This window comes from Lethenteron reissneri, chromosome 66 (genome assembly GCF_015708825.2).
Source record: "Lethenteron reissneri isolate LAM-NWPU_2019-01 chromosome 66, ASM1570882v1, whole genome shotgun sequence".
NCBI lineage: Eukaryota > Metazoa > Chordata > Hyperoartia > Petromyzontiformes > Petromyzontidae > Lethenteron > Lethenteron reissneri.
The window spans coordinates 1,569,262-1,596,494 of NC_083844.1; the positions used below are offsets into that span (position 1 = coordinate 1,569,262).

Sequence of the window (27,233 nt, forward strand, 5' to 3'; positions counted from 1 at the left end):
ACCTCTGCTGCTACGCAGGAGGTCGTGGGTTCTGATCCCAATCCTGAAAAGATGTTAACTACTTTTCCTGGTATGCAGGAGGTCGTGGGTTCCGATCCAAACCCTGACGAGATGTTAATTACCTCGCCTGCTACGCAGGAGGTCGTGGGTTCTGAACCCGACCCTGACAAGATGTGAACTACCTCTCTTGGTATGCATGAGGTCGTGGGCCCTGACTAGATGTTAACTACCTCGCCTGTTACGCAGGAATTTGGAGGTTCCAATCTTGACCCTGATGAGTTTGCGTCTCTCTTTCTCCACGTGGTGAGATTTTAACTACCTCACCTGGTAAACAGGAGGTCGTGGGTTCCGATTCCAGAGCCTGATTCTGAAACCTGTTGTATATTTGGAGTTTGCAGTTCCTCCAGTTTTTCCCCTCCACATTTACAATCAAAGTCTCTATGGCTACTGCTTTACATTTCCACGTGATGATGATGATGATAAGCCACTTGGTCGGGCTATTATTTGTGATTGCGAGGTCACTTCTGAAAATAGTTTAGTTTTAGTATAGATCTCTATGAGTAAGGTTGTTTTGTGGGTCTCTATGGTTCTATATGAGTCTCTGCTTCTATATGAATCTCTGTGGGTCTCTGATTCTATATGAGACTCTGGGTCTCTATGGTTCTATATGAGACTCTGGGTCTCTATGGTTCTATATGAGTCTCTGGGTCTCTGTGGATCTTTTTGGTTCGATATGAGACTCTGGATCTCTATGGTTCTATATGAGTCTCTGGGTCTCTATAGTTCTGTACGAGTATCTCTGGGTCTCTATGGTTCTATATGAATCTCTGGGTCTCTGTGGGTCTCTATGGTTCTATATAAATCTCTGGGTCTCTGTGGGTCTTTATGGCTGTATATGAGTCTCTGGGTCTCTGTGGGTCTCTATGGTTCTATATGAGTCTCTGGGTCTGTGGGTTGCGCCGCGTAGCTCTAGATTGCGCCGGGTTTTGCCGGGTTGCATCAGACAGTTCTGGATTGCACCGGGGTTGCGCGCGGATTGCGCTGGGGTTGAGTTTTTGGTTGCACTATATGGTGGCCATGAGCGGTGATGGCCTCCCTCCCTTCTCTACCACCCCTCCACTCCCTCCATTCCCTCCCACCCTCCCTCACCCTCCCTCCTGTTCCCTCCCCACTCCTGCTCCACCACCACGCCTACCGTGTGCCCAGGTGTCTCTGGGGGAAGGGTTCAAGATGGACCGTGACGTGGAGCTGTTTGTCCACCCAATCCAGAAGCACCGCCCCTTCGCACTGCTGGAGGCGGGTGGCACGGCTAAGGGTACGGAGACACACGGATGCACACACACAGACACAACAACAACAACTGCCATTCGCTACTAAGTGGCGGTGACGTCACCATGGTGCCTGTGCCAGGTCAGGTTAATTTTGAGGCCACGTGAAGTGTCAAAGGCTCGCTGCTGACAGGAGGTCACAGCACAGATCCAGCGGGTGCCATGGGTTGGCCGACTGAGATGACCGGTAGATGCACCACCACCAGTTGTACCCCCCACTTTGCCCACTTGCTGCGTTTTAGGCCGCCCGGTGCTCCGCTCGTTGTTGTGAAAGTCGCTTCGCTGCCCTCCGTTCTTGCTGGAGGGCGAATGCCTCCAACTGCACAGTAGCGTCTTTCACCAGCCTCCTCCATAGAGGCCGATCTTGAAACCACTGGGGCCAGTCATGGGCAGGTCCACTCAGCTCCACATCCTCTCGTACCGCATCAGTCCGTCGCTTCTTCAGCCCATGTCATGCCCGTTTAGCCCCTTTTATTCTGCCAAACAGAAGCTGCTTGGGCATGCGGGCTACATGACCTATACATTGCAGCCTTGCCTACTGGAGGAGCTCACTGATGGGAATGTGTCCAGATCTTTCGAGGATTTGTGAGCTCACACAATCCAGCCTGGTTAAATCCAGGATGGATCGTAGGCATGCTAGCCTGAATGTTTCTAACCGGCTCAGATGTTCCATTCGGGGGGTCCGCTTTTCACAAGCGTAGAGAAGGGAGGGCATGACTGTGGCCGAGAAGACCTAAAACTTCGTGTGGAGTGACACACAGTGTTTGCCAGCCGATGAAAATATAATGCCGCTCGACTTATTCGGAGCGAGAGACCTCTGCTGTCAAACCGGAGCCGGTCATGAGCACACTGCCCAGGTATGGGAAACTCTCCACTCTCTCCACAACTGCCGCATCAACAATTGGGAATTGTGGGAGTCGATTTTCCTATGGTACAAAATACCCAGGCAAGTGCTTAGTTTTGGTGGGGCTGATGGTAAGGCCCCACCTCTTAGTAGCAATCTCCAGGTTCAGCAGCATCTCCAACTCCTCCTCTGAGTGAGCAGCAATTACCAGATCATCGGCATACATAACATGGTTAAAAAAATAGGGAGCCATCCCTTGACCACACCCGGGCATCGATGAGCCTCTCATTCTATCTGTACCAGATGGAAATTCTTCCGGTACAGCTATTGAAGGCTTCACGAACTACGTCATCGAAACAGATGTTAAATAATGTGGGAGCCAGAGGACATCCCTGGCGCACCCCAAGGTGTTAAGGGAATGGCTCCGACTCCCAGCCACGTAGTTTTAGCCGGGCATTCTCACCATCATGAAGGTCCTTAATGATCGTGAGCAGTGGGTCAGGGACTCCGAAAGCATGAAGAACAATCCACAGCCCAGGCCTACTGATGGTATCATAGGCCTTGACCAGGTCAATAAATAGAGATGTAGGTCTTTTTTTAATTCCCTACACTTCTGCTGTAGCAGACGGACATAAAATATGCCATCAGTGCAGGACCGCCCTTTCATGAAACCACATTGGGGCTCCGCAAGACTCTCGTCAGCATGCCTGGCAAGGCGATGTTGAATAATCCTTGCCAGAACCTTTCCCGGCAATACCACACACACACAAACAGACAGAGACACACACACAGATACACACACAGATGGAGGGTCCCCCAGGTAGCATAGAAACGGGATGGTGGGGGCAAGTGCTGTTAGTAGCGATTAGCAGCACCAGTGAGAGCCGGCACACAAAAGACAAAGACAATACCTTAGACACATATACACCCACACACTCGTACAAAGACCCATACCTCCGATTATCACGGTTGGCTCTGTATAATGTTACATAATTTCAGCTTTCACACGAACATACACTAACAAAGAGACCCATAGTGTCACACAGAGACCCATAGACTCACACAGAGACCCACAGACTCATCACTTTAGAGACCCACAGACTCACCACACAGTGTAGTGTTTCGAAGTGTAGTGTATAGTAGTGTCGTGTACAGTGTAGTTTATAGAAGTGTAGTGTAGTATATAGAAGTGTAGTGTATAGTAGTGTAGTGTACAGTGTAGTGTATAGAAGTGTCGTGTATAGTAGTGTAGTGTACAGTGTAGTGTATAGAAGTGTCGTGTATAGTAGTGTACAGTGTAGTGTATAGTAGTGTACAATGTAATGTATAGAAGTGTAGTTTATAGTAGTGTAGTGTAAAGTGTATTGTGTAGTGTATATCGTATCTGACAGCAGAGCAATGGTGGGGTGACTGTCTTTGTTCGATGGCTTAGCCAGAAGCCGCTGCTGCGAGGATGAGTGGAGTGTCGCATGATGATGGTTTATAGCTCCTTGTGCGACGACCTTATAGCAACGTATTAGTTTGGCTCACTGAGCTGCATTGGCTTCTGGTTGCCGAACGAATACAGTCACTCACTCTCCCAGTAACTCACCCACCAAGTCAATCACCCAGTCACTCACTCGCTCACTCACCCACCCAGCTAGTCACTCACCTACTCACTTACTCAGTCACATACCCAGTCACTCATCCACCCAGTCACTAGCTCATTCACCCAGTCACTCACCCACTCACTTACCCAGTCACTCATCCACCCAGTCACTAGCTCATTCACCCAGTCACTCACTCGCTCACTCAACCACCCACCTAGTCATTCACCCAGTCACTCACCTACTCACTTACTCAGTCACATACCCAGTCATTCATCCACCCAGTCACTAGCTCATTCACTCACTTGCCCAGTAACTCACCCACCTAATCAATCACCCAGTCACTCACTCGCTCACTCATCCACCCAGCTAGTCACTCACCTACTCACTTACTCAGTCACATACCCAGTCACTCATCCACCCAGTCACTAGCCCATTCACCCAGTCACTCACCCACTCACTTACCCAGTCACTCATCCACCCAGTCACTAGCTCATTCACCCAGTCACTCACTCGCTCACTCAACCACCCACCTAGTCATTCACCCAGTCACTCACCCACTCACTTACCCAGTCACTCATTTACTCAGTCACTCACTCATTCACCCAGTAACTTGGCCGGTCACTCGCCTACCTAGTAATTTACCCATAGACTATACAGTCACTCACTTACCTAGTCACTCATTTATTTGTCAGTGAGCCAGTTACTCAGCTCACCTCTAGGTCACCTCACCAGGCCCCCCACTACCGTCACTGTCTCTAAGCCCTCGCAACAACCCACAACCTCGTGCTTACCAGGCGAGGAAGTCAACATCCACGACAACGCGGCCAAACTCTGATCCTCTTTTTCTCTACCCCTTCCTCCTCCCCCTCCTCCTTCCTCCTCTCCCCTCCCCTCCTCCATAACCTCTTCCTTCCCCCCTCCCCCCTCACCTCCTCCTCCTCCCAGCCTCCTCTCTGATGAGTGACACAGTGGCCATGCTGAACTTCTTCCCGGATGCTGGAGAGACCAAGTCCGCCAAGGGGGCGGAGGCGTTGACTCAGAAAGGGGAGTTCATCTTTGTGGTGGACTGCTCCGGCAGCATGGAATGCCCCATGGTCAATGACGGCAGCGGAGGGAGGGAGACTCGCATCCACAGCGCCAAGGTGGGAAAGTCGCTGTGGGGCTCTGTGTGTGTGTGGGGGTCTCTGTGTACGTGTGTGTAGGTCTCTGTGTACGTGTGTGTGTGGGTCTCTGTGTGTGTGGGTCTCTGTGTGGTGAGTCTGTGGGGCTCTATATGTGTGTGTTTGTGTGTAGGCCTGTGTGTGTGGGGGTCTCTGTGTTTTTGTGTGTGTGGGTCTATGTATATCTGTGTGTGTGGGTCTCTGTGTATGTGTGTGTGTGGGTCTATGTGTATCTGTGTGTGTGGGTCTCTGTGTGGTGAGTATGTGGGGCTCTATGTGTGTGTGTGGGGCTCTATGTGTTTGTGTGTAGGTCTCTGTGTGTGTGTGTGTGGGTCTCTATCCCGGGATAGAGTCATTTTGTTGAGTGACTTCAATGCCCTTGTCAGTCATGATGCTGGCACCTGGTTGGGAGTGATTGGAAGGCATGCGCCAGATCAGCTTAATAACAACGGTAGGAGGCTGATAGATTTTTGTGCAGCCCATGGGCTTGTAATTACCAACACGCTGTTCTGGCATCGGCGCATCCACACAACATCATGGATGCATGCCGGGTCCAAGCAAGAACATCTGCTGGACTACATAGTGACGGATCAGCGGATGCGAGCCCATGTCCTTGACACCAGGACCTACCGTGGAGCTGATCTGCCCTCTGACCATCGACTTGTCATCTGTAAAATGCGCCTGCCATTCTTCCACTCCGGTGGTGGGTGTACACCCAAGACCCAATTCCAACCCAAAGTGGCCTGGTCTCAGTTAGCTGATGAAAGTTGCAAACGAGAATTTTATCATCGTTTGCAGCTGGGGTTGGCATTATCCCCCACTCCTGATTTTGAGGGTAAATGATCGAGGTTTAGGACCGTGACTCATGCACCTGCAATGGCTGCTTTGGGTACGCGGTCCAGACCACCCCAGAGACCCTGGCTGACAGAGGAGGTGTTCAGGATGGTTGAGAAAAAGCGACAGGCCCACTCTAATCATCTACAGCATCCCACGTCAGAGAATGAGGAGGCTTACCGCAGCCTTCGCTCGGAGGTTCGGAGAGCCGTGAGGCGCTGCAAGGATAGGTGGTGGTCGCGGGTTGCTGAGGAGATGGAATCCTCTGTGGCTCGCGATCACAAATCATTCTTCACCTCCATCAAAAAAGTAACCTGCAGCGCCACACCTATTACCATCATTAGGGGAAAAAACGGTGATCCAATCTCCGACCCCCAAGAACAGGTTTGTAGATTTGCTGAGAATTTCTGTGAGGTCCTGGGGGAGGGGAAATCCCTCAGCCTGAAAAACATTGTGGCATAAAGTGGGGATGACCCTGCTGAGGCTGCGGTGCCTGAAATATTGGAAGAAGAAGTCAACCCCCTGTGAGTGGCTGGCTGAGGTGCCATCTGTTGAGGAAGTACTGAAGGCGATCCAGAGTCTGAGACCAGGAAAGGCACCGGGCAGATGGTGAGCGGGCCCGGGTAAAACTATGTGGCCGGGAGTCAGAGCCATTCCCTGTACACCTTGGGGTGCGACAGGGATGTCCTCTGGCTCCCACATTATTTAACATCTATTTTGACTACGTAGTGCGTGAAGCCTTCATTAGCTGTACCGGGGTAATTTCCATTTGGTACAGATTAAATGGGAGGCTGATCGATGCCGGGTGCAGTCAAAGGATGGCTCCCTTTTGTCAACCACATTATGTATGCCGATGATTTGGTAATTGCTGCTCATTCAGAGGAGGAGTTGGAGGCGCTGCTGCTGAAACTGGAGTATGCCACTAAGAGGTGGGGCCTTACCATCAGTCCCACCAAAACTAAGCACCTGCCTGGGTATTTTGTACCATCAGACACTCCACCCCCACAACTCCCAGTTGGTGGTTGGGCAGTTGTGGAGAGAGTGGAGAGTTTCCCAGTCCTGGGCAGTGTGCTCATGACCGGCTCCAGTTTCACAGCAGAGGTCTCACTTCGAATCAGTTGAGCGGCAATGTATTTTCATCGACGCGTAACGCTGTGTGGAAGCTGCCTGGTCTGTCGCTCCACATGAAGCTTCGGCTCTTCTCGGCCATGGTCATTCCCTCCCTTCGCTACACTTGCAAAACGTGGACCCCCCTAATGGAACATCTTCGCCAGTAAGAAACATTTAGGCTGGGCTGCCTACGATCCTCCAGCAGGCAAAGCTGCATTGGTTGAGTCGTGTAGCCAGCATGTCCAGCCACCGCATGCCTAAGCGGCTTTTGTTCGACCGGATAGAGGGGGCTAAACGGGCGCAGTATGGGCTAGAGAAGGGATGGAGTGATGTGGTACAAGACAACGTGGAGCTGAGTGGACTTGCCAATGACTGGTACTGGCGGTGTCGAGATCAGCCTCTGTGAAGGAGGCTCGGGAAGGACGCAACTGGGCAGTTGGAGGGAGTCGCCCTCCAACAACAACGGAGGGCAGATAAGCGATGCTCACAACAACGAGCGGAGCGCGGTGGCTATAGCACAGCAAGTTGGCACAGTAGGGGGCACAGGTGGTGCATCAGACAGTCGTCTCAGTCATTCCGTGGTACCTGGGTCTGCCCCGTAATTTCCTGCGAGCGGTCGTTAGACACTTCACGTGGTCTCAACATGCACATTGCCTGGCATAAGCGCTTTTACCGCCACTTAGTGTCGAATGGAGGTTGTTGTTGTTGTGTGGGTCTCGGTGTGTATGTAGGTCTATGTGGTTCGCTGTGCGGTGATTCTCTGTGTCTGTGTGTGTGGGTCTCTATGTGGGTCTCTGTGTGTTGAGTCTGTGGGTCTCTGTTTGGCAAGTGTGTGGGTCTCTGTGTGTGTATTGGTCTCTATGTGGGTCTCTGTGTTGTGAGTCTGTGGGGCTGTGTGATGAGTCTGTGTGTCTGTGTGGTAAGTCTATGGGTCTTTGTGTGGTGAGTCTGTGGGTCTGTGTTTAGTGAGTCTATGGGTCTGTGGTAAGTATGTGGGTCTGTGCGGTCTGTGTGGTAAGTCTATGGGTCTTTGTGTGGTGAGTCTGTGGGTCTGTTTGGTGAGTCTGTGGGTCTGCGAGTGGTGAGTGTGGGTTTTTGTGTGTGTGCGTCTCTGTGTGTGTGTGGGTCAATGTGGGCCTCTGTGCGGTGAGTCTGTGGGTCTGCGTGGTGTGGGTCTGGTGGTGAGTCTGTGGGTTTGTGTGGTAAGTTTGTGGGTCTGTGTGGTGAGTCTATGGGTCTGTGTGGTGAGTCTGAGTCCTTTGCTTGCACCGTGTTAAACTGTGGCCTCCTTTCTTCTATGCTTTTCTCATGCTTCCCACATGTAAATTTCATCCTTCCCCCATGTTAATTCCATGCTTCCCCAATGCTTCCCCCATGCCTACGCCATGTTAATTCCTTGCTCCCCCCCCTGCAGGAGACGCTGATGCTGCTGCTGAAGAGTCTGCCTCTCGGCTGCTTCTTCAACGTCTACGCGTTTGGAAGCAGCTACAACAGCTTCTTCCCGTGAGCCTCCACCCTTAGCCCCCCGTAGCCCCTCCCACATCCCCTAGCCCCTTACCCAGCCCCCTAGCACTCAGCCCCCCATGTTACTCAGACTCTGTATTTAGAGTGGAGGAGGAGGATGAATCCGATGAGCTATGAAGCTCTTATTCACAGATGACCATTCCTCCCCAGGGAGGGAGGAGGGAGTGTGGAGTGGCGAGCGAGGGTGGAGGCGGGGAGGGACGGTGGAGGCGGGGAGGGAGGGTGGAGGCGGGGAGGGACGGTGGAGGCGGGGAGGGAGGGTGGAGGCGGGGAGGGAGGGTGGAGTGGGGGGAGGGTGGAGTGGGGAGGGAGGGTGGAGGGAGGGAGGAGGCAGGGAGGGAGGGTGGAGTGGGGAGGGAGGGTCTAGTGGGGAGGGAGGATGCGGAGAGGGAGAGTGGAGGTGTGGAGGGAAGGTGGAGGCGGGGAGAGAGTGTGGAGGCGGGGAGGGAGGGTGGGGGCGGGGAGGGAGGGTGGAGTGGGGAAGGAGGGTGGAGTGGGGAGGGAGGGTGGAGTGGGAAGGGAGGGTGGAGTGGGGAGGGAGGGTGGAAGCGGGGAGGGAGGAGTGAGTGGGGAGTGGGGAGGAAGGGAGAGGGGAGGGAAGGGAGGAGCAAGGGGGGGAGGGAAGGGAGTGGGTCAGATGGAGGGAGCGAAGGGGAAGGGAGAGGGGGTTTGGAGGAGCGAGGGGAGTGGGGGCTGTGGATGCCACGGTGTAACCACCCCGGTGATGAGAGTTGACGTCTCGGTCCCGCTTGCTGTACTCCCCCCCGCCCAGGGAGAGCCGTGAGTACTCGCAGGCGAGCATGGACGAGGCGCTGAAGCTCGTCAAGGGGATGAGCGCCAACTTGGGGGGCACCGAAATCCTGGAGCCGTTGGTGGCCATCTACCGCTCGGCATGCCGGCCGGAACACCCCCGGCAGGTGAGTGGCGCGGTCCAACCGCTACCTCCCCCACCCCCTCCTCCTCTCGCCATTCGGCAAGTCGCGCTTGGGCCAGTCCATTGTGATCGACAACATTGTGGGGGGGGGGTTTGGAGGTGGTTTTAGTGTCTTTAAGGGGTAACCCAAAATTACAAACGTCCCCCGGGTAGACACACAGATGCGCACAGAGGCGCACGTCAATATACACAACAACCGTCATTCGCCACTAAGTGGCTGTGATGTCACTACGACGCTTGTGCCAGGCTATGTGCACCTTGAGGGCACGTGAAGTGTCGAACGCCCGCTGGCAGGAGGTCACGGGGTAGACCCAGGTCCCACGGGATGATTGACTGAGATGGCTGGCTGAAGCACCACCTGTGCCCCCTACTATGCCAATTTGCTGTGCTGTAGCCACCCGGCGCTCTGCTCGTTGTTGTGAGCATCGCTCCTCCGCCCTCCGTTGTTGTTGGAGGGCGACTGCCTCCAACTGCCCAGTAGCGTCCTTCACGAGCCTCCTCCACTGAGGCCGATCTTGACACTGCTGGTACCAGTCATCGGCAAGTCCACTCAGCTCCACATCCTCCTGTACCACATCACTCAATCTCTTTTCTAGCCCATGCCATGCCCGTTTAGCCACCTCTATCCGGCCGAACAAAAGCTGTTTGGGCATGCCGTGATTGGGCATGCGGACTACATGGCCCAGCCAACGCAGCCTTTCCTGCCAGAGGAGCTCACCGATGGGACTTTGTCCAGATCTTTCGAGGATTTGTGAGCTCCTCACACAATTCAGCCTGGTTAAACCCAGGATTGATCGTAGGCAGGCCAATCTAAATGTTTCAAACTGGCGAAGATGTTCCATTATGGGGGTCCACGTTTCACAAGCGTAGAGAAGGGAGGGAATGACCGAAGCTTCGTGCGGAGTGACAGACCAGGTAGCTTCCACACAGCGTTACGCAACCGATGAAAAAATAATGCCACTCTACTCATTCGGAGTGCGACCTCTTCTGTTAAACCGGAGCCGATCATGAGCACACTGCCCAGGTATGGGAAACTCTCCACTCTCTCCACAACTGCCCCATCACAGATTGGAAGTTGTGGGGGTGGAGTGTCCGATGGTACAAAATACCCAGGCACACACGTACACACACACACAAATACAAAGACAACATCCCCCGCATAGTCTGTAACAGACTGTAGGGGCAAGTGCTATTAGCGAGCACCTATGAAGGCCGGCACGTCACACGAGGGGGTGGGTGGCCAACACCACGCCTTTGTCTCCCCAGTGGCGATGTTTACACACCGCACCAGGTACTCATTTGAGGCTGAGTCGACCTTGGAGAGGCCCAGGACCGGTTTAGATAATCGTCACTGGTGTTGGCCGTGAGCGGGAATCGAACCCGGGTCGCCAACTTCGTAGTGCAGCGTTGCGCTAACCACTACACTACCGCTCTCCACACACACAACAACCGCCATTCGCCAATAAGTGGCGGTGACGTCACCACACACAAACACATGGAATTCGTCCACAGGCGTCATGTGTAACACCTGCACATGCACGCACAGAGTACGTGTACACGCACACACACAGAAGACGTAATTGATGTGATGTTATGATATTATAGTTGACGGTATTGTGATGTGATGTCATAGTTGATGGTGTTTTGATGTTGTGATGTCATAGTTGATGGGGTTGTGATGTCAGAGTGAATGGTGCTGTGATTTTGTGATGTCATAGTTGATGGTGCTGACTGATGGAGAAGTCTCCAACACCCGTGACGTCATCAGCCTGGTGAAGAAGAACGCAAGCAAGCATCGGTTAGACTCACTCACTACTCACTAGTTCACTCACTCAGCTACTCACTCAGCTGCTCATTCAACTACTCAATCTTTGTTTTCAATTGAGTATAATAGTGCAGGTAGTGTAGTGTAGCGTCTAGTAGTGCAGTAGTGTAGTGTATAGTCGCGTAGTGTATTGTAGTGGTTAGTGGTGTAGGTAGTGTGTAGCGGCGTAGTGTATAGTGTGTCATAGTGTAGTGTGTGGTAGTGTGGCGTGCAATAGTGTGTAGTAGTGTAGCGTGTAGTAGTGTGGCGTGTAGTAGTGTAGTGTAGCATGTAGTAGTGTGGTGTGTAGTAGTGTAGTGTAGCGTGTAGTGTGTAGTAGTGTAGTGTAGCGTGTAGTAGTGTAGTGTAGCATGTAGTAGTGTGGTGTGTAGTGTAGCGTGTAGTGTGTAGTAGTGTAGTGTGTAGTAGTGTAGTGTAGCGTGTAGTAGTGTAGTGTAGCGTGTAGTAGTGTAGTGTGTAGTAGTGTAATGACTTGGACAACTGGATACGTGGAGCCTCTTTATTTAAGACACAGTGACTATACTAGGCCCGGACTTAGTTCTTCAATCTGTGTGTGCGTCTCTGTGTGTCTGTATGTGCGTGTCTGCGTGTCTGTGTGTGTGTCGGTGTGTGTCTGTGTGTTTGTCTGTGTATCTGTGTGTCAATGTGTCTGTAGCTGCTTCTCCTTTGGAATCGGTGACGGTGCCTCCACGGAGCTGATCAAGGGGATCGCCGCCAGCGGAGGAGGGACGGCCGAGTTCATCACCGGCAAGGAGCGCCTGCAGGGCAAGGTGAGCGCCGTGCGTCCCTAGGTCCGCTCAGACTGAAAACCGCGAACACGGAGACCCTTCACCTGACAAGTGCCACTCGGATGCCCGGGTTCTGGGCGTCTCTCTCTGTATCTGTCTTCTGTCTCTATGACAGACATCCAGAGGGCTGTCTGTCTCTGTGTCTCTGTCTTGGTATCTCTCTGTGTCTCTCTGTCTCTCTCTCTGTGTCTGTCTCTTTCTGTGTCTCTGTGTCTCTATCTCTCTCCGTTTCGACCTCGGGGGAGGCCCAGAACCGGTTCGGTTCATTTCCCGCTCACGGCGACCATCATTGACGATTATCGGAACCTCCCTCCCCCTCTCCCTCCCTCTCCTCCTCCCTCCCTCCCTCTCCTCCCTCCCTGCCACCCTCTGCCTTTACCTCACCCTCCCTCTCCCTCCATCTCCCTCCGTCTCCGCGCCTACCACCCCAGGTGCTGAAGGCCCTGAAGTGCGCTCTCCAGCCCACGCTGACCTCCGTGTCGCTCTCCTGGAGCCTCCCCCCGGGCCTATCGGCCATCGTGGTGCCCGAGGTGCCGCGCAGCATCTTCCTGGGCCAGCGAACCATCCTCTACGCACAGCTCGCTGGCACAGTGAGACCACACGCAACACGCGGGGACACGGGGACAAGTCTAATTGAGCGTCAGGAGGGGCCGGGTTTTAGGGTCAGAGTCTGGAGTGAGACTTAGGGTTCTAGATTTGAAGCTTTCGTGACTGCAAGGATTCATACTCTTAGTTCTTTCGGTAAAGTCACGTAGGTAAAAAATTAACTTAAAATGAAAAAAAAGAATCACGACGTTTCGGAGGCAACGCAAGTCTCCGTCATCAGGTGGGACCGTCACAGCCAGATTTGCTGCATCAAGTGAGGCAGGGATTCAAGATGCAAGCCCTTAAATACAAGTTGAGGGGGGAGGAGAGGGGGGGGAGCTTATCAGAATGTGGTAGCCAATGAATGGAATGTATCGGGAGGGGGGGGGGGCTAAAAGAAGGCACGAAGTGCTCGTAGGCGTCGGCGACGTGGACGTGTTTGTGCGCAAGTGACTATTGTTGCACATGCTAACGTATTGGACGAGGAGGGGGGGGGGCTAAAAGAGAGTACGGGGTGCAAGTCTACGTGGAAATGTCTATGTACAAGCACCTGTTGATACACATGATAGAAAAGAACGAAAATGCCCATGTTTATACCAGTGTTGCCTGACAATAAAGAGAGTACTGTTAAACACTGGGGATGTTAACACTCGGTAAAGTAAAATAGTGCCTGTCAGATAAGATGGTCCAAAAATGTGTAGTTAAATCTTTTTTACATGGTTAATAACATCTTTCCAATGATTACTAAGTTTGTACCCATCATCACGGTGGAAATTATGTCGGTGTTTGTATATCTGAATGGCTTCGTGTACAAACCTTTGATGGTAGCCAGAGGGTTTGCAGAGCAGCTTAGTCTTGGAAAAAACAATATCATGAGAGCCCACCGCGTTGTAGCAATGATCGGCAACGGCGGAAGACTCAATTTTGCCGTGTTTCAAATCCGACTTGTGCTCGCGGACATGATCAGAGACATGATGTATTTAAGGGCTTGCATCTTGAATCCCTGCCTCACTTGATGCAGCAAATCTGGCTGTGACGGTCCCACCTGATGACGGAGACTTGTGTTGCCTCCGGAACGTCGTGATTTTTATTATATTTTTTATTCATTTTAGGTTAATTTTTTACCTACGTGACTTTACCGTAAGAACTAAGAGTATGAGACTTAGGGTGACCGGGTCTCTGGGTCAGAGTGAGACTTGGGGTGACCGGGTCACGGGGTCAGATTGAGACTCAGGGTCAGAGTGAGACTCAGGTAGGCACCGGGTCTCTGGGTTAGGCTCCCGGACTGAGCCTCTCGTCTCTGCAGGCTCCGGCTGCCCCATGGCAGGGCGAGGCAGTGCTGAAGTACTCCCTGCATGGGGAGTCCGTGGAGAACCGGGTTCCCGTCACCAGCCAGACCGCCAACCCCGGCGAGTCCCGGTACGTAGCCCCCCTCGTTCACCCACCCACTCATTCACCCACCCGCTTGTTCACCCAACCAATCATTCACTCGCTCATTCACCCACCCACCCACTCATTCACCCACCCGCTTGTTCACCCACCCGCTCGTTCACCACTCGTTCGCCCACCCGCTCGTTCACTCACTCATTCACCCACCGACCCACCGATAAAGATGTTCAAAACAGGTGGCTGCCAAGGCAGCAACAAACGAGCCAGCAGCATTTTATAGTCCATAATAAGAGGTATAAATGTGTCCTTACACCCACCACCACCCGACACAGCCAATCAGTGAGGTTTGTGACATAAACAAAACGTGCCAATTCGTTACTAGTACAGCACTACACCGGTTGTGGGTTGGAGAGTAAACCCACAACAGCGTTTATAATTGGAGTACCCGTGTGACGTTTCGCCGGTAATTACAACAACAACAACCGGCATCATCATCAGGCGGACAGCCTCCGAGTTGTGGCGAAATCCTCCTCCTGTTTCATTCTTAAATAGATGTCCTGGGATAAATGTGATGTCGTCACCTTGTGAGCCAGTCAGGTGCGAAGGCTAGAGGTGGTGGGGGGGGTTAATGTAGTCATGCAAATTGCAATGGATATCAATTACAATGGATAACATTACTAATTGGCTGTGTCAGTTGGTGGCGGGTTTAATGACACATTTACGCGATCTTACCCAAAAACCTCGATTATGGATAATATTGGTCACTAAAGCCTCCAGATGTTAAGCATTTTACAGCCCAACAAAGGACCCACAGGCATCCAGGAGGCTGCCTTGAATATGGACCCCATGAGGCTTTCCCAGCACCCCGCTGGCCACAGCACGGCTCGCCGAGCAACCCGTGCAGGCTCCGGCCCGGGTGTAGGCCTCACGGTCACCCAGGGAGCCATGTGAAGGCTGCTGAAGGAAGTTGAGCGTGCTGGCCCACACACCATGGTGCACGGCCATGAGACCGCTGATCACGTGGAGTCGGGGTGGAGGCAGCTATCCGTATCTGGCAAACCCAGGGAACAGCAGCTCAGGCAGACCCAGGGAGAGACTCAGGGAGCGGTTCTCAGGCTCAGAGTGAGTGAGCCTCTGCACCCCCCTCCACCGTAACCTCTCCCAGTGCCACCCTGCACTGGCTCGCAGCCAAGGCGATGATCCGCCACCTCGTGTCGGGTCCCAACACCCCCGACTCTACGCCGGCGCCGGAAGACGCAGAGCAGCAGAAGAAGAAGAATGAGGAGGAGGAGGCGGAGGCCAAGTCTCGCCGGGAGCGAGTGGTGGCGCTGAGCGTGGAGTCGGGCGTCGTGTCCCCCTACACGGCCTTCGTCGGAGTGGACACCGACTCCCGCCAGCCACTAGGGGCCGCCATGCAGGAGCGCCCCACCCCACGCCATCACTTCTTTGGTGGTTCAGGTTAGAAGGGGGGGGGCGGGGGAGGGGGGTGGGAGGCTTTATGTGGTCGGTGTGTGGGTCGATGGTACGGTCGGTCAGCGTGTGGGTCAGTCAGTCTGTGGGTATGTCAGTCGGTCATTGTGTCTGATGGTATGTCAGTCAATCGGTGTGTTGTATGTCTCTCTGTGGATATGTCAGTCGGTCTGTCTGTGGGTCTGTGGTAGGGTCTGTCAGCCTGTGGGTCAGTCAGTCTGTGGTTATGTCCGTCAGTCAGTTGTTGTGTCTGTCTGTGGGTATATGCCAGTCATTTGGAGTTTCTGTCTCTCAGCCTGACTTGATTTTTGTCATTTACTCAATTGCTGTCTCTGTCGGTCTGCCTAGTCGGTTGGATAGCTAGTCGTTTGGTCTGTTAATCAGTATTGGTCGGACGGTCTGTCAGTCAGTCAGTCTGATAGTCAGTTGGTGTGTTAGTCGGTCGATGTTTTAGCCAGTTTGGTGTGTCAGTCATTCGGTGTTTTAGTCGAAAATCACGAACGACAATGGCAACGACCCCCCCCCCCCCCTCCTCCACGGTTGGCGGCACAGTCGGGGGGGGGGGGGGCAACGGTAGCGGGCGGCGTGGGCACGGCTTGGGGGCCGGCGTGGGCGCGGCATGGGGGGTGGCGTGGGGGGTGACGTGGGGACGCTAAGCGGCGCCGTGGTTGCCGTTTCAGGTTTCAGCGTGGTGTGTGACTCGTCGTCGTATAGTATGGACGTAGTGGACGCAGGTGGGTGCAGCTGTGCAGTTGCGGATTTGACGGCGGTGGTGGTGGCGGCGGTGGTGGTGGGCACGGAACAAATCAAAAATGAAAACCGCTCACGGAGCCACACGTGCACGGTGTGCACACGCTTTGGCCCAGAGTGGTGAGGACAACGATGACGTGGTGAGGATGAGGACGACGCAGTGAGAACGATGATGACACAGTGACGATGACGGTGTGGTGATGACGACGACAACGCTGTGAGGACTACGACGATTCGGTGAGGACGACGACGTGGTGAGGACGACGCGGTGAGGACGACGACGATGCGGTGAGGACAATGACGTCACCGGCGTGGCGCTAGCTAGCACGGGATGATCGCTTGCCGGTAGCGGACAAACGTCAGAGGTGTAAGAGGGAGGTGGAGCGAGGCGGAGGTCCCCCGGTACCCACCCCCCCCGTCCCCCAGTGTTCTCGGTGTGCTTTTTGCAGCACCCATGCATGGCGGGAGTAGAGGTGTTTGCTGTATCCTCCAGTGTCTGCTGCCACGAGTGCATACACGGCTCTGATGCCACCCTGAATCAACGTTTCAGCAAATGCAAAATAGACGCAGGCACACACAGACACACAGATACACAGATACACATGCAGACAGACCCACCCAACAACAACCGACATTCGCTACTAAGTGGCGGTGACGTCACCACGGTGCTTGTGCCAGGCTATGTGCACATTGATGCCACGTGAAGTGTCGAATGCCCGCCTGCAGGAGGTCATGGGGCAGACCCAGGTGCCGCGGGTCGACTGACTGGCCGATGCACCACCTGTGCTCCCTACTGTGCCAACTTGTTGTGTTTTAGTCGCCCAGCCCTCCGCTCGTTGTTGTGAGCATCACTGTTCTGCCCTCCATTGTTGTTGGAGGGCGACTACCTTAAACTGCCTAGTAGCACCCTTCATGAGCCTCCTCCACAGAGGCCGATCTTGACACCGCTGGTACCAGTCATTGGCAAGTCCACTCAGCTGCACATCCTCCTGTACCACATCACTCCATCTCTTCTGTAGCCCGTGCCGCACCCGTTTATCCCCCTTTATCCGGTCTAACAAAAGCTGTTTAGGCATGCAGTGGCTGGGCATGCGGGCTACATGACTCAGCCAACACAGCCTTGCCTGCCGGAGGAGCTCATCAATGGGACTTTGTCCAGATCTTTCAAGGATTTTTGAGCTCCTCGCACAATCCAACCTGGTTAAACCCAGGCTGGATCGTAGGCAGGCCAGCCTAAATGTTTCTAACCTGCGATGATGTTCCATTTGGGGGGTCCACGTTTCACAAGCATAGAGAATGGAGGGCATGACTGTAGCCGAGAAGACCTCAATCTTCGTGTGGAGCGAAAGACCAGGTAGCTTCCACACAGTGTTATGCAACCGAATGAAAGATAATGCCGCTCGACTGATTCAGAGTGAGACCTCTGGTCGTGAGTACACTGCCCAGGTATGGTAAACTCTTCACTCTCTCCAGAACTGCCCCATCACCAATTTGGAGTTATAGGGGTGGAGTGTCTGATGGTACAAAATTTCCAGGCAGGTGCTTAGTTTTGGTGGCAAGCTCCGGGTTCAGCAGCAGCACCTCCAACTCCTCCTCTGAGTGAGCAACAATTACCAGATCATCGGCATACAAAACATGATTGACCAATAGGGGGCCATCCCTTGACCACACCTGGGCATCGATCGGCCTCCCATTGTATCTGTACCAGATGGATATTCCTATGGTGCAGCTATCAGAGACTTCACGAACTACGTGTTCAAAGTAGATGGTAAATAATGTGGGAGCCAGGGGACATCTCTGTCGCACCCCAAGTTGAACAGGGAATGGCTCCGACTCCCAGCCACGTAGTTTTACCTGGTCCCGCTCACCATCATGAAGGTCCTTAATGATTGTGAGCAAAGACTCACGGACTCCGAAAGCACAAAGAACAACCCAGAGCCCCCCATGCCTTCTGATGGTATCATTGGCCTTGACCAGGTCAATAAAGCAGAGATTTAGGTCTTGTTCGAATTCCCTACACCTCTGCTGTAGCAGATGGACAGAAAATATGGCATATGTGCAGGACTGCCTTTTCCTAAAAAAACACATTGGGGCTCTGCAAGCCTCTCCTCAGCGTGCATGGCAAGGCGATGTTGAATAATCCTTGCCAGGACTGAGAAGTGAGATGCCCCTGTAGTTGTTACAGTGTGTGTGGTCCCCCCTGCTTAGAGATGTGGACCACTAGGGCATCTTTCCAATCCTGCAGAACCTGTCTAGTGGTGCAGACTGTTATTATGATGTCATGTAGGGCAGTGTGTGCACAAACGCCACTTGGCAGATTATCTCTGCCCGGTGACTTTCCTGGTCACACGGGATAACGACTTCTTCCAATATTTGAGGCACTGCAGCCTCAGCAGGGTCATCCCCACTTTGTCCCACGATTTTTTCCTGTCTGAGGGATTTCCCCTCCCCCAGAACCTCTAATGATGGCAATATGTGTGGCGCTGCAAGTTACTTTTTATGGAATTAAACAGCGATTTGTGATCGCGGGCCACTGAGGCAAATGCCATTTTCTCAGCAACCCGTGACCACCACCCATCCTTGCAGCGCCTCATGGCTCTCCGAACCTCCAAGCGAAGGCTGTGGTAAGCCTCCTCATTCTCTGATGTGGGATGCTGTTGACGATCCTGTCGCTTTTTCTTAGCCAGCCTGAACACCTCCTCTGTCAGCCAGGGTTTCTGGGGAGGTCTGGACCATGTGTAGTGGGTTCAAACTGAGACTCTCTTTGGAGGCAACATTTATTAATACCAACACACTAACAGGAACGGGTAACTGCCCCTTCACCAGATAATAACCTATGGTGGTGGTCCACCAGGCTAACTACACTCATTTCACTTGGAGTAGCTACGAATGGACGGGACCCCAGCTTGGGTCCAGGTCCACGTGTTGATGACTCTTCTTGGACGTCAGACGTTGAACGTCGTTTTTTCAGGATAACAACAGCAGCCGGTGTCACTTAGGGCTCCGGCTTATAACCTGTGTGGCAGGGCTCACTCCGCCCCTAGTCATGCCCACCTTCTCCAAACCTCGAGAAGGATCTTCACCTGGACAACCAGAGTGCCATGGCCCCTTTGTAAACCTGAACCATGCCCGGCACTCTCGCCCTCTATCCTGTAGGGGCTGGCACTGCACGCAGAGCGTGGTGCCATCTGTCACTGTCAGTCAGTGCTCACTGAGCCCCGCTAGGACCCGTACTGCATACACATTCAGGTGGTGGCAGCGATGTCAATACATTGCGCGCCGTGCCTTTCCCAGGCTGGATTCACACAGTGACATCCAACGATGTCACTACACATGTACCCAACGCAGCCATTGCAGCTGTATGAGCCACAGTCCTAAACCTCACCTATTTCCCCTCGACATCAGGAGAAGTGGGGGACAATGCCAACCCTAGCCACAAGCGATGATGAAATTCTCACTTGCAACTTTCATCAGCTAGCTGAGACCAAGCCAATATGGTTTTGAAGCGGTCCTGGGTGTATACACACCACCGGAGTGGAATAATGGCAGGCGCATATTACAGATGACAAGTCGATGGTCAGTGGGCAGATCAGCTCCACCGTAGGTCCTAGTGTTAAGGACATGGGCCCGCATCCGCTGTTCTGTCACTATGTAGTCCAGCAGATGTTCTTGCTTCGACCCGGCATGCATCCATGATGTTGCCGGAACTGCATGTTGGTGATTACAAGCCCATGGGCTGCACAAAAATCTAACAGCCTCCTACCATTGTTATTGAGCTGATCTGGCCCAAGCCTTCCAATCACTCCAGACCAGGTGCCAGCATCATTACCAACTCGGGCATTAAAGTCACCTTACAAGATGACTCTATCCCAAGGGGCCACTTTAGCCAGCACCTGTGACAGGAGGTCATAGAAGACATCTGACTCATCGGCCTTGCCTGCATCCCTGCACGGATATTCATCTTCGGTGGGGGCATAAGTAACCACGACCACCACTCCTCGCCTCTGGTTGATGGGAAGGTGAGCCCAAAGTAGCCTGGGGCTTACAGCTTCCTACACCTCACTGCCACGCTCCCACGCCCCCTTCATTATTTTGTTCAGAAGAAGAGCCACTCCCTGTTGTTTAGTAGTCTCCTGCCCCGAGTAGAGGACTGTCCACCTCTCAGTGGCAGGAGCCAGAGCCGGTCCACCGGACCTCCTGAATGCCACAGAGATCCAAGCGGTACCGTTCCAGCTCCCGACAGAGGAGTGGCAGCCTCTCCTCCGCAGTGAGCGTTCGAACGGACAAATACACACACACAGACACACACACAGACACACACACACAGAGACAGCTACACAGATACACACACAAATACAAATACAACAATCCTCCGTATATCCTTCACAGACTGTCGGGGCAAGTGCTGTTAGAAAGAGCCTATGCAGGCCGATACGGTTAAGTCGACATAGTGAATACCCAATACCAGTTCAAATAATCGTCACTGGTCTTGGCCATGAGCGGGAATCGAACTCGGTTGCCGGGTTCATAGCACCGTACGGGAACCATTACACTACTGCTCCCCATAGACACACACACAGACGCACACACACAGATAGCTACAAAGACATACACAGACACACACAGATACACACACAGATACACTCACATAGACACACACAGAGACATACAACAGCCAGGCACGCCGTAAAATTGCATCGTCGTTCATCAAGCGTCTCTGGCACGGCACTGGCACGGATCGCTCGTGCAGTGGAAAGAGCTCGGCTGGAGGAATGTTGAATGAGTAGTCCCCCATCTTTGTGTGTTTTACAGCTCCTAAACGTGGTGCCATGCGGTCCATGATGCCAATGGCTTCTCCAATGATGTGTGCTCCTGTTGCAAGTGGGTACAACAATCCGATCCACTGAATGCACATTTCCATTACAGCACAAGCAGACACACACACAGATTCGCAAAGACAAATTTGCCTCCTCCCCTCGTATAGTCTTAACAGAATGTTGGGGCAAATTCTGCTAGCGAGCTGGTACAGCGCACCAGGGGGTGGGTGGCCACCACCACGTCCAGCTGACTTTGTCTTCCAAGTAATAAAGTTTTAACACGGACAAAAAGACAAGGATTGCCCGTATAGCTCCACCAGACTGTTGGGGCATGTGCCATTAGTGAGCAACACCTAAGAAGAAGCCAAAATGCGTTAACCCACCGCTCCCCACAACGGCTACAAACATCTCATCGCACGTGTTCAAGCTCTGATAATTTTAGTGGCTAAATTCAAGATCCTAAGAATGGCAGTGGCTAAATTCAAGTACCTCAGCATTTCAGTGGCTGAATTAAAGTTCATGATAATTTCCCTGCCTACATTTAAGTTCCTGAGAGTTTCAGTGGCAATATTGGAGATCCTGAGAATTTCCGTGACTAAAATCAAGCTCCTGACAATTTCAGTGGCTAAATTGAAGTTAATGAGAATTTAATGACAAAATTTAAGATCATGAGAATTTCAGTGGCCAAGTTTAAGTTCATGAGAATTTCAGTGGCAAAATTCAAGTTCCTGAAAATTTCATTGGCAAAATTCTAGTTCATGAGAATATCCGTGGCTAAATTCAAGCTTCTAAGAATTTCAGTGGCGAAATTCAAGATCCCGAGAATGAAATTGCCTAATTTCGAGCACCTGATAATTTCAGTGACAATTCAAGCTCCCGAGAATTTCAGGCATCGGGGTCTGGATCTTACCCATGACCTCCCTGCATATCAGGACAAGGTATTTAACAATTTCTCTTAGCCACCGTGACTCCTGGGTTCCCTCTAGATCGGCAAGGTCACGCGTTTTATTTGGCTTGAGTGTTTTCACATTATTTTTGGGGGGTTGTCTGTTTGCATCTTTATAGAGCAGCGATCAAAGAGGAGTATATTTGGCGGAATGTTTGCATCGTTCAAGAAGAGTCCTCCACAGAAAACAGGTTGTTTTTTTTATATCCCAGTTGCACCCATTGATGATGTCTGCGAACATACACACAGACACATACACATACATACCCACAACATCCGCCATTCATCACTAAGTAGTGGTAACATCTCCATGGTGCTTGTTCCAGGCTATGTGCATGTTAAGGCCATGTGAAGTGTTGAACGCCCACTGACAGGTCACAGGACAGACCCAGGTGCCATGGGTTGGCTGACTGCGATGACTGGTAGATGCACTAGCTGTACCCCCTACTGTACCAACTTACTGTATTTTAGCCACCTGGCATTCCACTCATTGTTATGAACTTTGCTCCTCTGCCCTCCGTTGTGGCTGGAGGGTGATTGCCTCCAATTACCCAGTTGCGTCCTTTACAAGCCTCCTCCATAGCGGCCGATCCTGACACGACTGGTACCAGTCGTCGGCAAGTCCACTCAGCTCCACATCCTCTGTTACCACATCAGTCCATCTCTTCTCCAGCCCATGTCGAGCCTGTTTAGCCCCCTCTGTGCGGCCAAACAGAAGTTGCTTGGGCATGTGGTGGCTGGGCATGTGGGCTACATGACCCAGCCAATGCAGTCTTGCCTGCCGGAGGAGCTCACTGATGGGAATGTGTCCAGATCTTTCAAGGATTTGTGATATCCTCACACAATCATGCCTGGTTAAACCCAAAATGAATTGTAGCCATGCTAGCCTGAATGTTTTTAACCGGCGCAGATGTTCCATTAGAGGAATCCACGTTTCAGAAGCATAGAGGCGGGAGGGCATGACTGTGCCTGAGAAGACTCGAAGTTTCGTGCTGAGCGACAGACCAGGTAGCTTCCACACAGTATTGCACAGCCGATGAAAAGATAATATCGCCCGACTGATTCGGAGTGAGATCTCTGCTGTCAAACCAGAGCTGGTCATAAGCACACTGCCCAGGTATGGGAAACTCTCCACTGCTCCATCACCAATGGGGAGCTGAGCGGGTGGAGTGTTTGGTGGCACAAAATACCCAGGCAGGTGCTTAGCTTTGGTGGGGCTGATGGTAAGGCCCCAATGTGGGAGCCAGAGGACATCCTTGTCGCGCACCCCAAGGGAATGGCTTCGACTCCCGGCCACGTAGCTTTACCCGGGCCCGCTCACCATCATGAAGGTCGTTAATGATTGTGAGCAGAGAGTCAGGGACTCTGAAAGCACGAAGATAAACCCAAAGCCCAGGCCTACTGATGATATCATAGACCTATTAATGATATCATAGACAGGTCAATAAAGCAGAGATGTAGGTCTTGTTGGAATTCTCTACACCTCTGCTGTAGTAGACAGACAGAAAATATGGCATCTGTGCAGGACCGCCCTTTCCTGAAACCACAGGGGGCCTCTGCAAGCTTCTGCTCAGTGTGCCTTGCAAGGCGATGTTGAATAATACTTGCCAGGACCTTACCCGGCACACTGAGTGAGATGTCCTTGTAGTTGTTACTGTCTGTGTGGTCCCCTTTCTTAAAAAGAGGGACCACCAGGGCATCCTTCCTATCCTGCAGAACCCGTCCAGTAGTTCATACTGTTATTATGATGTCATGTAGGGCAGTCTGTGCACAAATGCCACCCTCCCTCAGCATTTCGCTTGGGAGGTAATCTCTGCCCAGTGCCTTCCTGGTCTCAGACTCTGGATCGCCTTTAGTACTTCCTCAACAGATGGCACCTCAGCCAGCCCCTCACAGGGGGTGACTTCAAATATTTGGGGCACCGCAGCCTCCGCAGGGTCAACCCCACTTTGTCCCACAATCTTTCCCATGTCGAGGGATTTCTCCTCCCGCAGGACTTCTGCAAACCTGTTCCTGGGGGTCAGAGATTGGATCACCGTTTTTTCCCCTAATGATGGTAATAGGTGTGGTGCTACAGGTTACTTTTTTGATGGAGTTAAATAGGGATTTGTGATCGTGGGCCACTAAAGTGGGCCACTGAGGCCCGCGATCACAAGTCCTTATTTAACTCCATAAAAAAGTAACCTGCAGTGCCACACCTATTACCATCATTAGGGAAAAAAACACACAGACACGCACACACACATACAGCTATACAGATACACACACAAATACAAAGCCAACGATCCCCCATATAGCCTTAACAGATTGTCGGGGCAAGTGCTGTTAGAGAGAGCATATGAAGGCCGATCCGACTAAGTCGACATAGTGAACACCCAATATCAGTTTAGATAATCGTCACTGGTTTTGGCCATGTGCAGGAATCGAAATCGGTCACCGGGTTCATAGCGCAGTACTCCAACCATTACACTACTGCTCCCCTTAGACACACACTCAGACGCACACACACAGACAGCTACAAATACAGACACACATACACACACAACACAGGCACACACAGAGACACAGGCAACAGCCAGGCACGCCGTGAGGTCGCATCGTCGTCCATCGAGCGTCACTGGCACGGCACTGGGACTTATCACTCGTGCAGTGGAAAGAGCTCGACTGGAGGAAGGTTGAATGAGCGGTCCCCCATCTTTGTGTGTTTTACAGCGTTTAACCGTGGTTCCATGCAGTCCATGATGCCAATGGCTTGTCCAATGATGCCTGCTCCTGTTGCAAGTGGGTACAACAATCCGATCCACTGAATGCACATTGCCATTACAGCACAAGCACACACACCACAGATACACACACACAAACAAAACAAATACAAAGATACCCCGTGTGGCGTTAACATATTGTTGGGGCAAGTGCTGTTAGCGAGCACCTATGAAGCCCGGAATTGCACATGAGGGGGTGGGTGGCCAGCACTACGCCCGGCCGCATTTCTCTCCCTAGTAGTAATATTTTACACATTGCACCAAGTACTCATTTGAAGCAGAGTCGACCTAGGGGAGGCCCATGACCGGTTCGGATAACACTGACACACGCACAGATGTGCACATGCAACACGACAAGGATGTGCACAGACACACAACGATGCGTGACCAAGTGCATGCTGCTGATAGCAATGCGTCTCCCCCTCTCGGCTTCATCTCAGGTCGATGCTGTTCAAGCTCTGCCAAGATGTCGATGCCCGAGATGATTATGAACTCGCCGTGCAGGTCAGATGACCTGCACGGCCCAGGAGACGGACAAGAAGCCATGGAATGCGATTACTTTGCTCCAGACACTCCAGCTGAGCTGCCCTTCCTGGAGCTCGTCGACCTGCAGAGGGCCCACGGGGCCTGGGAGCTGTCCGCCCAGCTGGCCTCGGTCGTCCAGTCGAGCGAGGAGGCACTGCGCAAGGAAGCTCCTGCGGTGAGAGACTCCCTTCACTACCACTGGTTTGTACTGAGTGTTTCTAGTGAGACTCTCTTCACTACCACTGGCTAGTAGTGAGTGTTTCTAGTGAGACTCTCTTCACTGTCACTGACTAGTAGTGAGTGTTTCTAGTGAGAGACTCTCTTCAATATCACTAGCTAGTAGTAAGTGTTTCTAGTGAGACTCTCTTCACTGTCACTGGCTAGTAGTGAGTGTTTCTAGTGGGAGACTCCCTTCACTGTCTCACTAGCTTGCAGTGCCTGCTTGTAGCGAGTACTTCTGGTGAGAGGATCGCTTCACTCACCCACTGGCTTGTGTGCTGCGATGGCCAGGAGATGTTAACTCCCTATGACGAGGTGTGTGTGTGAAGAGGTGTGTGTCTGTGTGACGAGGTGTGTGTGTCGAGGTGTCTTTGTGTGTGTGACGAGGAGTTTGTGTGTGTGACGAGGTGCAGGGCGTGAGCGACGAGGTGTGGGCCACGGTGGTGGCCCTGGTGTGGCTGCACGCTCTGGCCCCAGACCACCACGACGAGTGGGAGCTGCTGGCACTCAAGGCCTCGGCCTGGCTGCGTGGGCAAGGTGAGTGTGGAGAGGGTGACGAGGTGAGGGTGATGAGGTGAGGGTGACGAAATTACCTTGATAAGGTGAGGGGTGGGAGCTGTTGGGATTCAAGGCCTCGGGCCTGGCTGTGTGGGTGAGTGTGGTGAGTGTGACGAGGTCAGTGACAATGTTGTTGATGGTGATGTTGCTGATGATGATGCTCATGACGACGATGTTGCTGATGATGATGTTACTGATAGCGACGATGTTGCTGATGATGATGTTGCTGATGACAATGTTGCTGATGATGACGATGTTGCTGATTATGTTACTGATGATGTTGCTGATGTTTCTGATGATGATGATGATGACGACGATGTTGCTGATGACAATGTTGCAGACGATGTTGATGATCATGTTACTGATGGTGACGATGTTGCTGATGATGATGTTGCTGATGACGATGTTGCTGACGACGATGTTGCTGAAGACGATGTTGCTGACGATGTTGATGACGATGAAGATGTTACTGATGGCAACGATGTTGATGACGATGTTACTGATGATGACGATACGATGTTGCTGATCGATGTCCTTCCAGCTGTGGACCTGACACTCTGCGTGAAAGCCGCCAATCAGCTGCTGAAGACGAACGTCGACGTAGGAAAGCTGTAGCCCAGTCGGTTACCTGGCAACCATCATGAGCTTCCTGTTAACCGCTATCATGTACGTTACCATTCCCAATCCAAAACTGAAATCCTATAAATTACCATCCCCATAATATAACCGCAATCCTATAAATGACCATCCCCATCATATAACTGCTCTGCTTATACATTAACATCAGCATCCTGTTAACCACAATCCTATACATTACCATCAACATAGTATAACCACAATCCTATACATTACTATCCCCATCCTATAACTTTTCTTATACATTAACATCAGTATCAATTTAACTCCAATGTTATTCCTTACTATTAGCATTTCAGCCTTCATCCCCTGTCACTCATGGCCCGTCACCTCTTGTGTCTTCAGGCATCGCTGCACCGCCCCTACTGTACCACCCACCACCCTACTGTACCCCGCACCGCCCCTACTGTACCCCACACCGATCCTACTGGACCCCACACTGCCCTACTGTACCCCACACCACCCCTACTGTACCCTGCACTGCCCCTCCATGACGCTGTGCTCTGCCTCCACACCCCCCACCCGCCGCGCTCTTTTCCATCAGTTTCTCAAAACAACCCATTGCGAGTTAATCTACGCATTTTTGCCTGGAGTTACGTCTCCCCTTAAAGTTTTGTTGGCGATGGTGAAGTCAATAGAC

General features: G+C 52.4%; 1 protein-coding gene across 12 annotated transcripts in view; it reads left to right on the top strand.

Moving 5' to 3' along the window:
• The window catches only part of LOC133359754 (von Willebrand factor A domain-containing protein 5A-like), a 35,521-nt gene extending 8,667 nt beyond the window's left edge, over window positions 1-26,854 (top strand). For 2 of the 12 annotated variants that reach the window (XM_061578275.1, XM_061578276.1), the window contains exons 6-21: window positions 1,207-1,315; window positions 4,707-4,903; window positions 8,280-8,368; window positions 9,162-9,306; window positions 11,042-11,121; window positions 11,804-11,918; window positions 12,368-12,526; window positions 13,828-13,940; window positions 15,076-15,368; window positions 16,061-16,114; window positions 20,943-21,011; window positions 22,013-22,084; window positions 24,606-24,674; window positions 25,096-25,355; window positions 25,813-25,936; window positions 26,499-26,854. In XM_061578275.1, coding sequence (XP_061434259.1) covers window positions 1,207-1,315; window positions 4,707-4,903; window positions 8,280-8,368; window positions 9,162-9,306; window positions 11,042-11,121; window positions 11,804-11,918; window positions 12,368-12,526; window positions 13,828-13,940; window positions 15,076-15,368; window positions 16,061-16,114; window positions 20,943-21,011; window positions 22,013-22,084; window positions 24,606-24,674; window positions 25,096-25,355; window positions 25,813-25,936; window positions 26,499-26,572 — 2,022 coding nt within the window. In that variant the 3' untranslated portion in view covers window positions 26,573-26,854. The remainder of the gene's footprint in view (window positions 1-1,206; window positions 1,316-4,706; window positions 4,904-8,279; window positions 8,369-9,161; window positions 9,307-11,041; window positions 11,122-11,803; window positions 11,919-12,367; window positions 12,527-13,827; window positions 13,941-15,075; window positions 15,369-16,060; window positions 16,115-20,942; window positions 21,012-22,012; window positions 22,085-24,605; window positions 24,675-25,095; window positions 25,356-25,812; window positions 25,937-26,498) is intronic. The other 10 variants (XM_061578280.1, XM_061578278.1, XM_061578285.1 and 7 more) reach the window with 10 other exon arrangements.
• Window positions 26,855-27,233: the final 379 nt, after the last annotated feature.